The following is a 13,817-nucleotide window of genomic DNA, read 5'->3' as shown; positions in this document are numbered from 1 at the left end:
AATTCTTTAGGGTAAGAACTTTCACTGTAAGCATATTCCTAACACTGTGTCCAGTGGTAAGTCAACCTAGGCTTCTTGAAAGAATGAGGTCTCTTGGAAATGGTGAAGCCATCCTAGATACATCAATAAGAATATGTTGTTGGTCTTCAGCAATATCAACACAATCTTTAGAATTTAAAAAGCATACAGCTTAATGTAGAAATTTCAAATAGGGTGATTTTATATATCATTCATGATATTAAATTGTTGCAAGGCCTCAAAAACCTTACTTTACACATTCTGTGATGAAAATGAAATGATTGTTATTTGCTGGTGACCAAATGGCCAGAGGGAAATAGATTTTGCAGAGCTTGCAAATCTAAACGTCCAAAAGGACAAGAGCATCAATAAACAACAGCCCAGCTGCAAAAAGTTTTTCAGCCACTACTGTCTTGTTCTAAAGATGTAATTTTGTTCTAAAGATGTAATTGGATCCATATAATTTGGAGAATTGAGTGTATAGCACTGATGTTAATATAAATATCAGAGGGCATGCTCTCCCCCCAAGTCAATTTTAGCATGCATTTGCAATTGAATGGCTCTAATGTGCATCCAAGACAGAATAACACAAATGACTTGTTTCCTGCCAATTGATAGATTTCCTGCTAGAAGATAGATGTCTAGGTCGAATCAAGGTCACTGTAACATGTAATTTAGTCTGATTCTCTCTTATAAAGTTTATATTCCTTTGCATCAAATGAATTTATCAATGTTAAATGCTTTTGGAATGAAAAAGAATATGTATTATGGGTAGATAGATAGATGATAGGACAATAATGTAATGGTTGAGACACACATTTGGGTGTTCATATAACGTACAGTGTGTTATTGCATACTTAGCCTATATATGCACGCACATACATCATATTATGGCACATACTATACACAATCATGGCACTGGATATCACAATGACTACACAAAGTAGAAATTTTTGAAGTTTGTTTATAAGAAAACAAATCTCATAGAGTTGAAAAGAATTATTCAAAGGCATAGAGTTAGGAAGTGGCAGATCTAAGGTAACCTCTCTGTTCTTTCTCTTCTCACATGCTATGCTGTTCTCGGTAATGCTGCTCAGTACTGCTGCTCAGTACTTAGAAATGTCATTTATTTTTTAGCATGGTAAAATACAGGTTATAAAATTTCTCTCTTCAACACTTGAGTATGCAGTATGTGTGTGTGTGTGCGTGTGTGAGAGAGAGAGAATGAGAGAGAGAGAGAGAGAGAGAGATACTGGTTTGAACTCAAGGGCCTGTACTTTCTTTTTTTTGCGGGGGGGTCCGGTTGTGGGGCTGAATCTGGGCCTGGGCGCTGTCCTCAGCCCTTCAGCTCAAGGCTAGCACTCTACCACTTGAGCCACAGTACCACTTCCGGCTTTTTTTTTTTTTTTTTGCTTATGTGGTGCTGAGGAATCGAACCCAGGGCCTCGAGCATGCAAGGCAAGCGCTCTACCACTGAGCCACCTTCCCAGCCCCACAGGGCCTGTACTTTCTATGCAATCACTCTACCGTTTGAATATGACACCATGTCTTCTTATTCACTGAAAGTTTAATGTTCAGAGTTTTATTGTTCAGATTTTTAATGCTTCAAAGTTTCAACATATTTTGTCGTCAAACTTTATATTTTATTTGTTGATTAGCAACTACCCACTTTTCTCTATCCTTGGCTTCTGAGAATCATTTGACTTTCTGCTTTGATAACAGCAACTGTTTTAAATAATTTATGTAAAAATATTTGTCTTTTAGAACGTTTATTTGGAGTAATATTATGTTTTCAATCTTGCAGCATCTTTACAGGACTTCATTCTTATGGCTGAGTGGCACTTTAGCGTACACGGCATTAGATTTTCTTTACTACTCATTTACTGGATATTTAGGTTGTTTCCATGTCTTTGGTGTTAGGAAAAGGGCTGAAATGAACATGGGTATAAACATATATCTTCAAAATGCTGATTTCGGTTTGGGGGAATCTATTGCCTGGAGTGGGATTGTTGAATCATATGCTGATCTATTTTTCATTCTTTTTTCGGGGAAATTTTCCCATTGGTTCCACTGTAGATGCATCATTTTATTCTCCAGCTAACAGTGCACAAGTCTTCAGATTTTTCTCCATCATTACTAGTAACAGTATTTTTTCTTTACCTATTTAAAAACCTGATGATTATAAAATGATATCTCACTGAATTTTCGACTTGCCCTTCCATTATGACAAGTGATAATGAGTATCTTTTTATACCCTTGTTGGTCATGCATTTCATCTTTTGAGAAATTTTTATTCAAGATTTTGCCCATTTCTCTTAAACATTTTTATTATCTTTAAGTAATTATACCAGGGGGTTTCAATTCAACTTATCAGTGTATGAATACAATACATCTTAATCAATGTCACCCATTCCTACATCTCTTCCAACTTCCTATTTCGAAAGGAATCCATTTGATTTTGTTGTTTCTTTGATTAGTTGTTTGTCTGCTTTTTTTATCATTATACTTTCTTACATAGGTTAGATATTAACTTCTCAAATATACAGTATCTAAAGTTTTTTTCCTTTCACTTTTTAGGTTGCTTTTTTAATTTTTATTTTAATTTTATTGCCAAGGTGATGTACAGAGGGGTTACGGTTACATAAATAAGATAGTGAGTTCATTTCTTGTTGAACTTGTTACCCCTCCCTCATTTTTCGTTCTCTTTCTCCCCCCCGCAAGTTATAAAGATCATTTCCAACATATTGTCTTGTGAGTATCTCTGTTGCATTGGTTCCCCCTTTGTCCTTTGTCTCACCATTTTGTTGTTCCCCTTCCCTTCCCTAATTCAGATAAACATATATACAATACCCAGGGTACCAAAACCAAATACAGTGACAACAGGAGATAAACCATAGGGGGAAAAATTGCAAAAGAAAAAAGAAATCATGCAGTACACTGAGAACAACAGCAATAAAGAAAAACCTCTTGTGTCCATGTCTTGGAGTTCATTTTGCTTAGCATCATCCCCTATGGTTGTATCTATGTAACTATTGAGCTATTCTGCTCATCTGCTGAGATTATCCTAGATGTGTACTAATTGTTACAAATAAGGGAAACCATAGGACCTATGTTTCTTTGGGCCTGGCTTACTTCACTTAATATAACTTTTTCCAAGTCCTACCATTTCCTTACAAATGTGGCAATGTCATTCTTTCTGATGGAAGCATAGAATGCCAGTGTGTGTGTGTGTGTGTGTGTGTGTGTGTGTATCATTTTCTTCTCTCTCTCTCTCTCTTGTGAAAATACCGTACAGAGGGGTTACAATTACTTGTGCAAGATAATGAGTACATTTCTTTTCAAGCGTTGTTGCCTCCTCCTTTGTTTCCCCTTCCCATCCCTTCCCAGCCTCCCCCCAACTCTCCCCAGGCCAAAGTTGTAAAGTTCGTTTTTCGACATAACATCTTGTACATCTCATTGTTGCAATGGGTCCACCTGTACCCCTATTTCAATGACTTGTTTTTGCCCTTCCCCTCCCCAACATCAAATACAATAAAAACAGGGGTTATACCCTGGGGAGAGTGACATAGAAAGCAACAAAGAAATATCTTATAAATATGTTAGAAAGAATAGCAAGAAAGAAAAAAATATTAGAGTCCTTATCTTGGGGTTCATTTCACCTAACATCAACTTATCTGACTGTTTCTGCTTGTCTCAGACATATACTAGTTACTGCAAATAAGGGAAACCATGGGACCTATGTTTCTTTGGCCTGGCTTACTTCACTTAATGTAATTTTTTCCAAGTCTTTCCATTTCCTAACAAATGGGGCAATGTCATTCTTTCTGATGAAGGCATAGGATTTCATTGTGTATATATACCACATTTTCTTGATCCATTCATCTACTGAGGGGCATCTGGGTTGGTTCCATATCTTAGCTATGGTGAATAATGCTGTGATAAACATAGTCACCTCATCCCAGTTAGAATGGCTATAATCAAGAAATCTAATAACAACAGATGCTGGAGGGGATATGGCCAAAAGGGAATGCTACTATACTTTTGGCGGGAGTGTAAACTTGTTCAACCACTTTGGAAAGCAGTATGGAGGTTCCTCAAAAGACTAAACATAGAGCTCCCCTATGACTCAGCAATTCCTTCTAGGCATTTACTGAAATGACCACAAACAAGGCCATACTAAAGCTACCAGCACAACTATGTTTAGGTTGCGTTTTCACTGTTGAATCTTTTCTTCAGAGAAACATTTTTATTTGATGTAGACGCACTTGCCAATCACACTATATAGGGTCTTTATTGTTTCTATTGATCCACATGTCTATCTTTATAACTATACCATACTGTTTGAGTTACTATAGCTTTGTAGTACCTTTGGAAATCAAGAGGTGCTAGGTCTCAAGCTTTATTCTTTATTTGTGGTCTTTTTGTGGCTCTGTATAAACCTTAGGACTGAGTTCTACATTCCTGGGATTTTCTACTTTTCTTTGGGAGTATGAGAGAGATTGTACTGGATCTGCTTTAGATAACAGCCCAACAATATAAAGCTTTCCTGCTCATGAACATGGAGGTATTTTTTCATTCACTTGTTCAGTTCCTCATGGCAACCTTTTGTAGTTCTCAGTGGATACTTAATTAAACTTGTTTCAAAATCCTGCATTGTATTTGATGCTCATTTAACTGAGATTCTTCTTAATTTTCTTTTAAGGTTGCTTATTATGTATATATATATACAGGTATATATATACTACATACTATATAATATATGTAATATATTATATACTATATAATATATATAGTATATATACTATATATATATAATACATATTATATATAAATATATGAGAAACACCACTGAGTTTTGCATAGGGATTTTTTACATAGCCACTTTCCTGAGTTTACTCATTACTTCTAATAATTTCTTGCCTGGAACATGTATCATTTTTCTACCTATAACAAGATGTTATCTATGAATAAGCTACTTATTTCTTTTCTGATTCGAGTGCCTTTTCTTTCTTTTTCTGCCCTCGTTGCTCTGCTTAGCACTTCCAGCATGTATGTCAATGGATGCCTCATTTCCTATCCGTTCTTCTTCCTTACTCCTCTGAGCTATGAATGGAACCAGAGTTTCCACAGGAGTTCTGCCATTTCCCTTGACTCTCACTCTGTCACTGTAGCTTAGGTGCTTTCTACCCATGATTAAACTACATGGGGGCTTTAATTTGTCCCACTGGAAGTTGTCAAATGTTGCATTCCTAAACACCATGTTGAACGGTTCACGTCAATGTTCTAAGTACCAGTACCTTTCCAGGCCTCATGCTGCTGCCTCATTTTCTGAAGATACCCAATCTGCCCCGTGGCTCTCTCCTTTGGGCAGACTTTTCCTCTGGGTGTCATGATCTAGTTTCTTCTACTAGTGGCAGCAGTGTCTTTTTTGTCACTGCTACCATCATTGTTGCCATCATAACTGCAGGTCATGGCGGGCATATTTAGAAGGCCTGGTCTGGCCAGAAAACAAGATCCCCCAGCACCACAGAAGAGAGAAGGTTGGAAGTTAAGAGTAAGCATTTACAAAGCCAAACTGCACTTGTACATTCGTGTGTCATTGACATGTGATTTCAGCATATTAGTCCTGGGCGGAAGAGAACTTAAAATCCAAAGAAAACATCTAGCATGATGCTTTATCATAGGTAAACTTTAAAGTGGTGCTTATAGTGTTTCAAAAACAAACTTACACAAAACAACACTTTATGATGTTAAGACTAGATGTGGCTTGCATCTCATCAGTGCTAACGAAAATACAGAAGTTCTGAAGAAAGATAAAAGAATGTATGTGATTTGTCAAAACAAGATCTTATAAAAGAAAAAAACTAGACCTTCACACTCTAAATTTGGCAATTGACCATTTCTTCTGCCTTATCCCTTCCTTATATAAAAGAAGAACCTCCCAGTCTTTTTCTCCATTCACCCCGGCCAAATGGGATAAACAAATACTTGGGTGATTATTTCAGGATCACTAAAGAGTAACTGGAAAGACTTGGAAAAAACTATACTAAGCAAAATAAGCCAGTTATAAATCAATATAGCTTCATGGTTTCCCTTCATTTGTAATTAGAATATGCCTATAATTCTATAAGTCAGCATGAATCATTGTAAAAAGACAAAAACCATTACACTTGGACATGATAGACTAAATTGTACTCCAAACATTCACATTGAGACCAAAGGAACATATTCGTAGGAGAGGATCACAAAGGCTAAATAGCTTTGTGCATATGATCATATATAAATGATGTTTATTGAAATGAAATCCAAGAAACGGTAACAAGAGGTTTTTTGGTTATTTTACTTTTTGTGTTTCCCCCTTTGTCACTGTTTTTGACTTCTGTACTTTTTTGTCTTGTATGTAAGGTTATCTGTTTGGAGAAGGTAAAGAGGGGAGCAGAAATGGTGGGACAAAGGGTGAACTAATGCAACAGTGACACTCACTAGTCACTAGGTTGGAAATGAACTGTACAATTTGTGGGAGAAAATGAGGGAAGTGGGGACACTCCTTACTTAGCTTATATGACTACAGTCACCTAAGGAGCACACTCCTCTGTATATCACCTTTACAATAAAAAAATGAAAGAGAAACTGTCTGCCCAAGAATTTTCTAGTAACATAATTAATCAAATTAAAAATGTATTTAACAAGACATATTTATTGAGCACCTACTATGTCAAGCCTTTTGCTCAGGGCTGGGAATATATGAAACACAATGTCATTTTCAGTTATGAATTTGTAGGTAGAACACAACATAGGTGTTAGGACACAGCTTCTCAGAATTCATTTTATTTCATTTTTTCATTACTTGGAATCATTAGAACTCAGTCTTCCTGTTTGGTAGTACAAAAGCTTTGAAAGGATTCCATTTAATGTGGAAATAGAATTCTTCACTTCTTCAACCTGCTCCAAGCTACTAAGCATTAGCTTCTGTCTAAATGTTTCCTCTTTGTCTAATTGCTTTCTGTTGGATCACTAATCTTCCAAAGAATCATTGTTTACTTTCTGCCTTTGCCCATTAAGCAGAGAAGCATTTGTTTCCACCCTTTCCCCATTCCCAGGAAGGATTAAGAACAACTGTTAACACAATTAAAGCTCAGTTTAATTTCTATGATCCATTTGCAGTAAAACCACATGAAGGGGAGCCCCTGGGGGGTTTAAGTACCATGGGATCAGATTTATAATCCTGCCTCCAGAGACCTGCCCAGCAAGAAGGTAAAGTTTATTACTTGGGATGTCACCACCCTCGGGTTCACTGAACAAGGTCAGTGTGAATGCAAGGACACTTGGCCAAGTACTCTGCTTTGCTGCCAGAGATCTGAACCTTCACTTAGCCATCCTGGGACTCAAACATCCACTGCAGCTTAAAGTGGAGTCTCAGAAGTGCAGTGGACTTTGGAATTTGGATCCACAAGGAAATCAATTCAAGAGCAGATGCCCCCAATATGTGACCTGTTTTGCTGGGCCTGTGATTCTAGGGAGCACAGACATCCCAGAACACTGTTAGATTAGAAGGATGACAGTGGTGTCACACAGACTGTGGTAGTTATTTAAACTTAATTAATTTAACCTGACCTTTCCATAGAAATATAAGACACAATAGACTAGTAGAGCTAATTGATTCTGGAGCATCTTTGAAATGGTTCAAGGGAAACACAGCTGTGCTGGGTAGCAGTTCTTGTGTGCTCTGGATTATATACTATTTTTAGTAGTTAGTTAATAAAGCTGATTTTCTTGAGGGGTCTCTAGTGGCATGCATGAGCAGCCATGTCAAATGCTGATGGAATTTGGATTTTCAACAGACAATCCGGAGGAAATTAACTCCACCAATGCTGACTGAATGCAGGGTTTGACAACAGGTCACCTGTGTACAGATATGGAATGGAAGCCATTAGAGCCCATTTGCTGAAATATAGTCCTGAAGCTATCAATGGACTGAATATGTCTGTTATCTCTTTATTTTACACTCTGGTATTTTAGTAGTTTTCAGAGGAATAAAATGAAGATTTCAAGACTTACCAAGCAACATGTAGTAAGTGCTTCTGATAAACACTTTACATGTGAAGTGTTCTTCTGTTTATAGAAGTTCATTTTACCCATTTTGAGATATTTGAAATTGATGATATAATACTACATCTAAGAATTGATATAAGCCTCCAACTTTCAACTCCCATCTCTCCCATAAGGAAAGTTAGGTACAGGAAGATTGATCTCAGGTAATTTAATGTGTCCAAGATGATATAGCTAGGAAAAAGGATATCTGGAACTTGACTAAATTTCTTTCCCCCTCTTTCAACCTCCCTCCCTCGCTCCCCCTCTCCCTCCCTTCCTCCCTCCCCCCTTCCTTCCTTTTCTTTCTTCTTGTCATTAATACTGGAATTGAAGTCAGAACATTTCACTTGTTAGGCAAATATTTTATGTTTTGAACCCTCTCTCTAGTTCCTTTGCTTTTTTTCAGTCCTAGGCTAGCCTTAGACCATGATCCTCTTACCTCTACCTCCCATCTTGCCAAGATTATAGGTAAAGCCACCACACGAAGTTCTGGATTGAAATTCTACATTACCATGAATGCTTTTGCAGGGACTAATTCCTAGCTGGCTCAAGTGCATTGTGAACAAGTGCATCTTGTAAGGAACCACTGTTACTGGTTCCATAAATATATCATCATTATATATAAGCAGTAACAAACAGAAAACAGCAAATAAATAGTATTTTATAGCTGTAGTTTCACGCCAGTGTATAATGCTGTGAAATCTATTTTTATTAGTGATAGAAGTTACATTATGTCATTTTTTTTTTTGCTGGTCATAAGGCTAGAGCTCAAGGCCTGAGTGCTGTCTCTGAGCTTTTATGCTCAAGGCGAATGCTCTACCACTTTAAGCCATAGCTTTACTTCTGATTTGTAGGTGGTTAATTGGAGATAAGAATCTCCTTTCTGTGCCTGGGCTGGCTTTGAACCACAATCCTCAAACTCAGCTTCCTGAGTTGCTAGGATTACAGACATGAACCACCCATGCGTGGCTTACATTATTACATTATGTCTTTTCTATATTTTAACTTCTTTCTTAACTACTATATGGTACTATATTACATAAATGGACGTGTATATTTACATTACTGTAAGCAATACTGCAATGAAACCTATTTAAATGCCCTCATTGAAATAGGCTGATCCTTTAGGTTGATTCCAACAGATTCTGGGTCATGGATGAACTTCAATTTTTTTTTATATAGCAGATTTAAATATTGAAATAATCGTACACAAAGTTTGCTATATGGAATTTGTTGTGAGATCAGCAAGTTACTTATACATTTATATTAGAGCAATTATTTTTCAAGCTCATTTAAAGTGCCTCTCTGAAGTTATGTGAGGAATTCTTTGCAGTATTAATTTCCACACACACACACACACACACACACACACACACACACACACCACATACGCACACATAGGGGATATTTTATGAAAAGAGTCCTTTGTATTTGGAGAGCAGGAGGGTGGGAGAGAGTCAGCTGCCGTGGTGTCCTATGATATTAGATGCTAGCACAGAGAATTGATGGGCCTTTGCTACTTTTCATCCCATAAATGTCTCTCCAGTTTGTAAAACACATCAAGATGCTGACATATTTTTCTCTCATGACTGACACCAGCAAGGACTCAAAGGATATGATAATTCACCTCTCATTTGATCAAAAGACTTGTGAATGGAGGGAAAAAACCAGTCAAATGTGTGCGTCATGTTCTTTCAGTGCAATGAATGTATTCCTCTTGACTCCAAATGTTTGTTTTTATAAATTACTTCTGTCAGACTCTAGTGCTGCCTGCGTTACAGCATATCTACTCTGCAGAGAACATACACGATCCCTTTATTGCCATCATTGGGACTAGAAGCTGGCTCTCTGCTGCCTTTACAGATGCTTCTTGTCTTTGTGCTTAATAGAGTTGTTTAGACGTGAGAACAATTATGCCCCCCAAAACACCTAATATCACTAGCAGACTTCTAATCTTGAAATGCTGTAAGCTTTTTTATGTATTAGTTGATCTGCTATGAACCACCTCTTCAAAGGCAGAAAGCTTTTGAGATGAATTTATTATCTTCTCTCTCAAGTCTTCGCATACTCTAAATATGACATTTTCCTTCACAGCTGCTATAGTAGGCCACACACTTCAATTAGAAAGTAAATACAGGAGAGAAGGATGAAAGGGGTTATGTTGATCAAGATGCGCTGTACTTATAAAATGACATGAGGAAATGAAACTCCTTTGTACAACTATGTAAAGATATTAAAAAAATCATTTTTTAATAAAAGTGAATAGTCACATGGTGCAGTAATAAGGATACATTAAAGAAAGCCCGTCTCTGAATCATTGCCTTCTATATCTTAAAGGTTTCCAGAGTTATCACTTAGTGGATTACAAACCTTGGCATCAGGAGGAGACACATTGTGACATAGGATACCGGGTGATTTCAAGATGGAAGTTTTAAAATGGCGAGAGGAGGGGACTGTTGACTCTTTCGTCATGGTTTCACTTACAAGGGAAGGAACGTACAAGCTCTTCTTCCAGTAATAGTGACATGTTAAATCAGTTCAATAAACTAGCTATTGGTCATGACTTAGGTCTGCCATGACAGCAATGAAGCAAATAAATTACCTCAGTTAAAAGTACATAAAAACAGCATGGCTATGCAAACAATATGCAAATCAAACTGAATCCAGTGCTCCAGGTGATAATATGGCTTCCTCACACATAAGTCTTGAAACGTTCTGGCACTACAACAATGACTATACCACAGCAACTTGACTCCTCAAAATGCAGTCTGGATCAACAGCCTCACTCTCATTTAATAAAGAGTAGTATTAGAACTGGAGGATCACAGTTGGAAATCAGTCCAAGGAGAAAAGTACTTGGAACTCTGTCTCAAAAAAAAAAAAAAAAGCACAAAGAGCAGGACAGAAAGCATGGCTCAAGTAGTAGTGTACCACTGAGAAAGGTTATAGAGCAAGCATTAGGCCTGGAGTTCAGAAAGATTATTCTTTAAAAAAAAGTTACTGATGATAATTAGGGGGTAACCATTAGTTTTTTTTTTCTTCTATGGTATTACAGGGGTGTTGTAAGAAAACACTATGCATGGTTTCCCTCATTAGTGGGAGCTAGAATATTCCTATCAATCTACAAGTAAGCACACTGGTTGGCACCCAAGTGGTTAGAAATGGATTAATAAAATAAAATGAAATTTAATAGAGTCTATGGAGAATGCAAATCATATTGTTCTTTAGAAAGACTAAGTAAAAGCCCAACAAATGAGTACTAGGAAATGGGTACTTGTGAGGGGCAGGGGAGAAGAGGGGGAGTCAGGAGTAGAGGGGTAGAAGAATGAATGGGGGAAATGAATAGAACATGGGCAAGAATGAGTTGTGGATTCAATAGAACTGAGAAAAAGAAGACAAGGAGTAGGGAGAAGGGGAGGAAATGTTGAAGGGATGACACAGATCACGATGCACTGTATATATAAATCACTTTGTTAAGTGGCAAAACTTTAGTTCCTAACCTAAAAGTAAGCAAAGCGAGGGAAGGGGTGGGTGACCGTGGAAAGGACTAACAGTGATCAAGAAGCACTGCATTCATGAACTGCTCTGTCCAATGCCAGCTCCTGTGTACAACTACCTGAAGGAAATAAACTTTAAAAATACACCATGGATCATGGAGAAGTTAGTTTGTATGTGGGTATTATATTTGGCCTAGATGTATGTCAGTGACTTCTAGCTTGTCTTCTCATCAAAAGCTCTTTTTGTATAATTCTATAAGCACTGGTCTATAAGAATTAGCATAAGGGGGGAAAGTTAGAGTGACTTTAAAATTGTAAATGTGCTCATATATTTTCAAATAATTCCTTTGTCTCTACTAACAAAAAGCGAATTGTTATAATCATACTCTACACTTTACAAATAATAATTATAAAGTAAATGAAATCCTCCTTGCAAGAACAAAACAAAAAACAAGCAACAAAAAAACTAAATAAAAGTATTTTGGCGTTTTCTTTTTTTAAAACAAGAACCAGTTTCTAGTTGGAAAACTAACTAGTTTCCTTCCATGTCCTGGGCTTTTATTTTCTGTAAAATGAGTAGATTTCCTCTGATGATGATGAGTTATGATGTGAAAATGGAAACATTTATGATTATATGATTCTACCATTTCTGAATGATACGGTTTCTTCATGTTAACAAGCACTTAAGTTTGATAAGCCTTTCTGTAAGATTTCTGAAGCAATGCATAGCACCGATTAAGTAAGGTTTTTCTGTTTGTTTGTTTGTCGGTCATGGGGCTTGAACTCTGGACCTGGGCGCTGTCCCTCAGCTCTTTAGCTCAAGGCGAGCACTCTACCACTTGAGCTACAGCGCCACTTCCAGTTTTCTAGTGGTTTATTGGAGATAGGAGTTTCACGGTCTTTCCTGCCCAGGCTGGCTTTGAACCGCGATCCTCAGATCTCAGCCTCTTGAGTAGCTAGGATTACAGGTGTGAGCCACCGGCGCCCAGCTTAAGTAAGTTTTCTGGAAAAAGTGACAGCTGACCATAGTGATGCACTATAAATTCTGCGCCACTTACTGACTACAAAGATGAAGGCCAGGTCTTTATTCCTGTAAAGCTAGCATCTCATATGTTTAATAAAACAGAGTACTTCCACCACACTTTTTGAGAATCATGTAGACTGGAATGTATGGGAGAACACTTGGTGTACACCATCAGCAGGAAATCATAGCTACAAAGTCAAAATTCCTGGCTCTCCCAGGGATCGATTTAGGGTCCATTTTACAGTATCATGAGGTCTATGAGTGATACAATGGTGAGATTTTTGGGAGTAGATAAACAATCCAAGTTATGGGCTCAAAGAGCAAAGGAAGACACAGGACACCACATATTTGACTTGGATTAATTTCCATTTGCAAGAAAAAAAATAAACCCTAAATTATGGGTTTGTGTATTCATTTGGCAAAATCATGAATATGTACTCTATTTAATCCTAGTTTAGTAAAATATAATTTAGCCATTCCTAAGTGAATTTGTATTTGTCTATGAACAGGTAGCCTACAAATTATAAAGTGTTCTCAAAAGGTCCTTAAGTTGGTTATTTAGAACATGAGAGCTATTTTCTCATAGAAACACTGTTATAAATTCTAATTATCTTGTCAATTCAGAAAATCTTTTTCTAGCCAGTCTGTTACCAAAATGATATTATCACGTATTCAGTACAGAATATGTCTTCAAAATCAGTAGACAACTCTAAATGTAGCTTTGTGTAAGGAAAACACTACCCCTACACTCCTGTTGTTATCTGAATATCCCACTTAATGTCTTTCATGGTTCCATCCCATAGTTACCATGGAAGCTTCCTGGGTGTGGACCTAGATATTAGGTTACTTCTTAACTCCAGCAGTGATGTATTACTGTCAGCTTGTTTTTGCTCACAGGAGCTAGATTTTAAAAATTTGCACTATAATATTTTAACATTAGATTACAAAGCTAACAATTAACTTACATTAAAAACACGAATAATAAATGGTCAGAAACCAGCAGTTCTTTTTTTTTTTTTGCCAGTTATAGGGCCTGAACTCTGGGCCTGGGCACTGTCCCTCAGTTCTTCATCTCAAGGCTAGTGCTCTACCACTTGAGCCACAGCGCCACTCCTAGCTTTTTCTGCTTATGTGGTAATAAGGAATCGAACCCAGGGCTTCATGCATGCAAGGCAAACACTCTACCA

General features: G+C 37.2%; 1 protein-coding gene across 1 annotated transcript in view; it reads right to left on the bottom strand.

Annotated features, from left to right (window-relative positions):
* The window catches only part of Znf385d (zinc finger protein 385D), a 680,575-nt gene that overhangs the window by 450,476 nt on the left and 216,282 nt on the right, over positions 1 to 13,817 (bottom strand). The window contains 1 exon segment of the mRNA XM_013010375.1: positions 9,706 to 9,714. Coding sequence (XP_012865829.1) covers positions 9,706 to 9,714 — 9 coding nt within the window.

Source organism: Dipodomys ordii, unplaced genomic scaffold, assembly GCF_000151885.1.
Source record: "Dipodomys ordii isolate 6190 unplaced genomic scaffold, Dord_2.0 Scaffold12, whole genome shotgun sequence".
NCBI classification, from domain to species: Eukaryota; Metazoa; Chordata; class Mammalia; order Rodentia; family Heteromyidae; genus Dipodomys; species Dipodomys ordii.
This window is presented reverse-complemented; position numbering and strand designations above follow the sequence as displayed.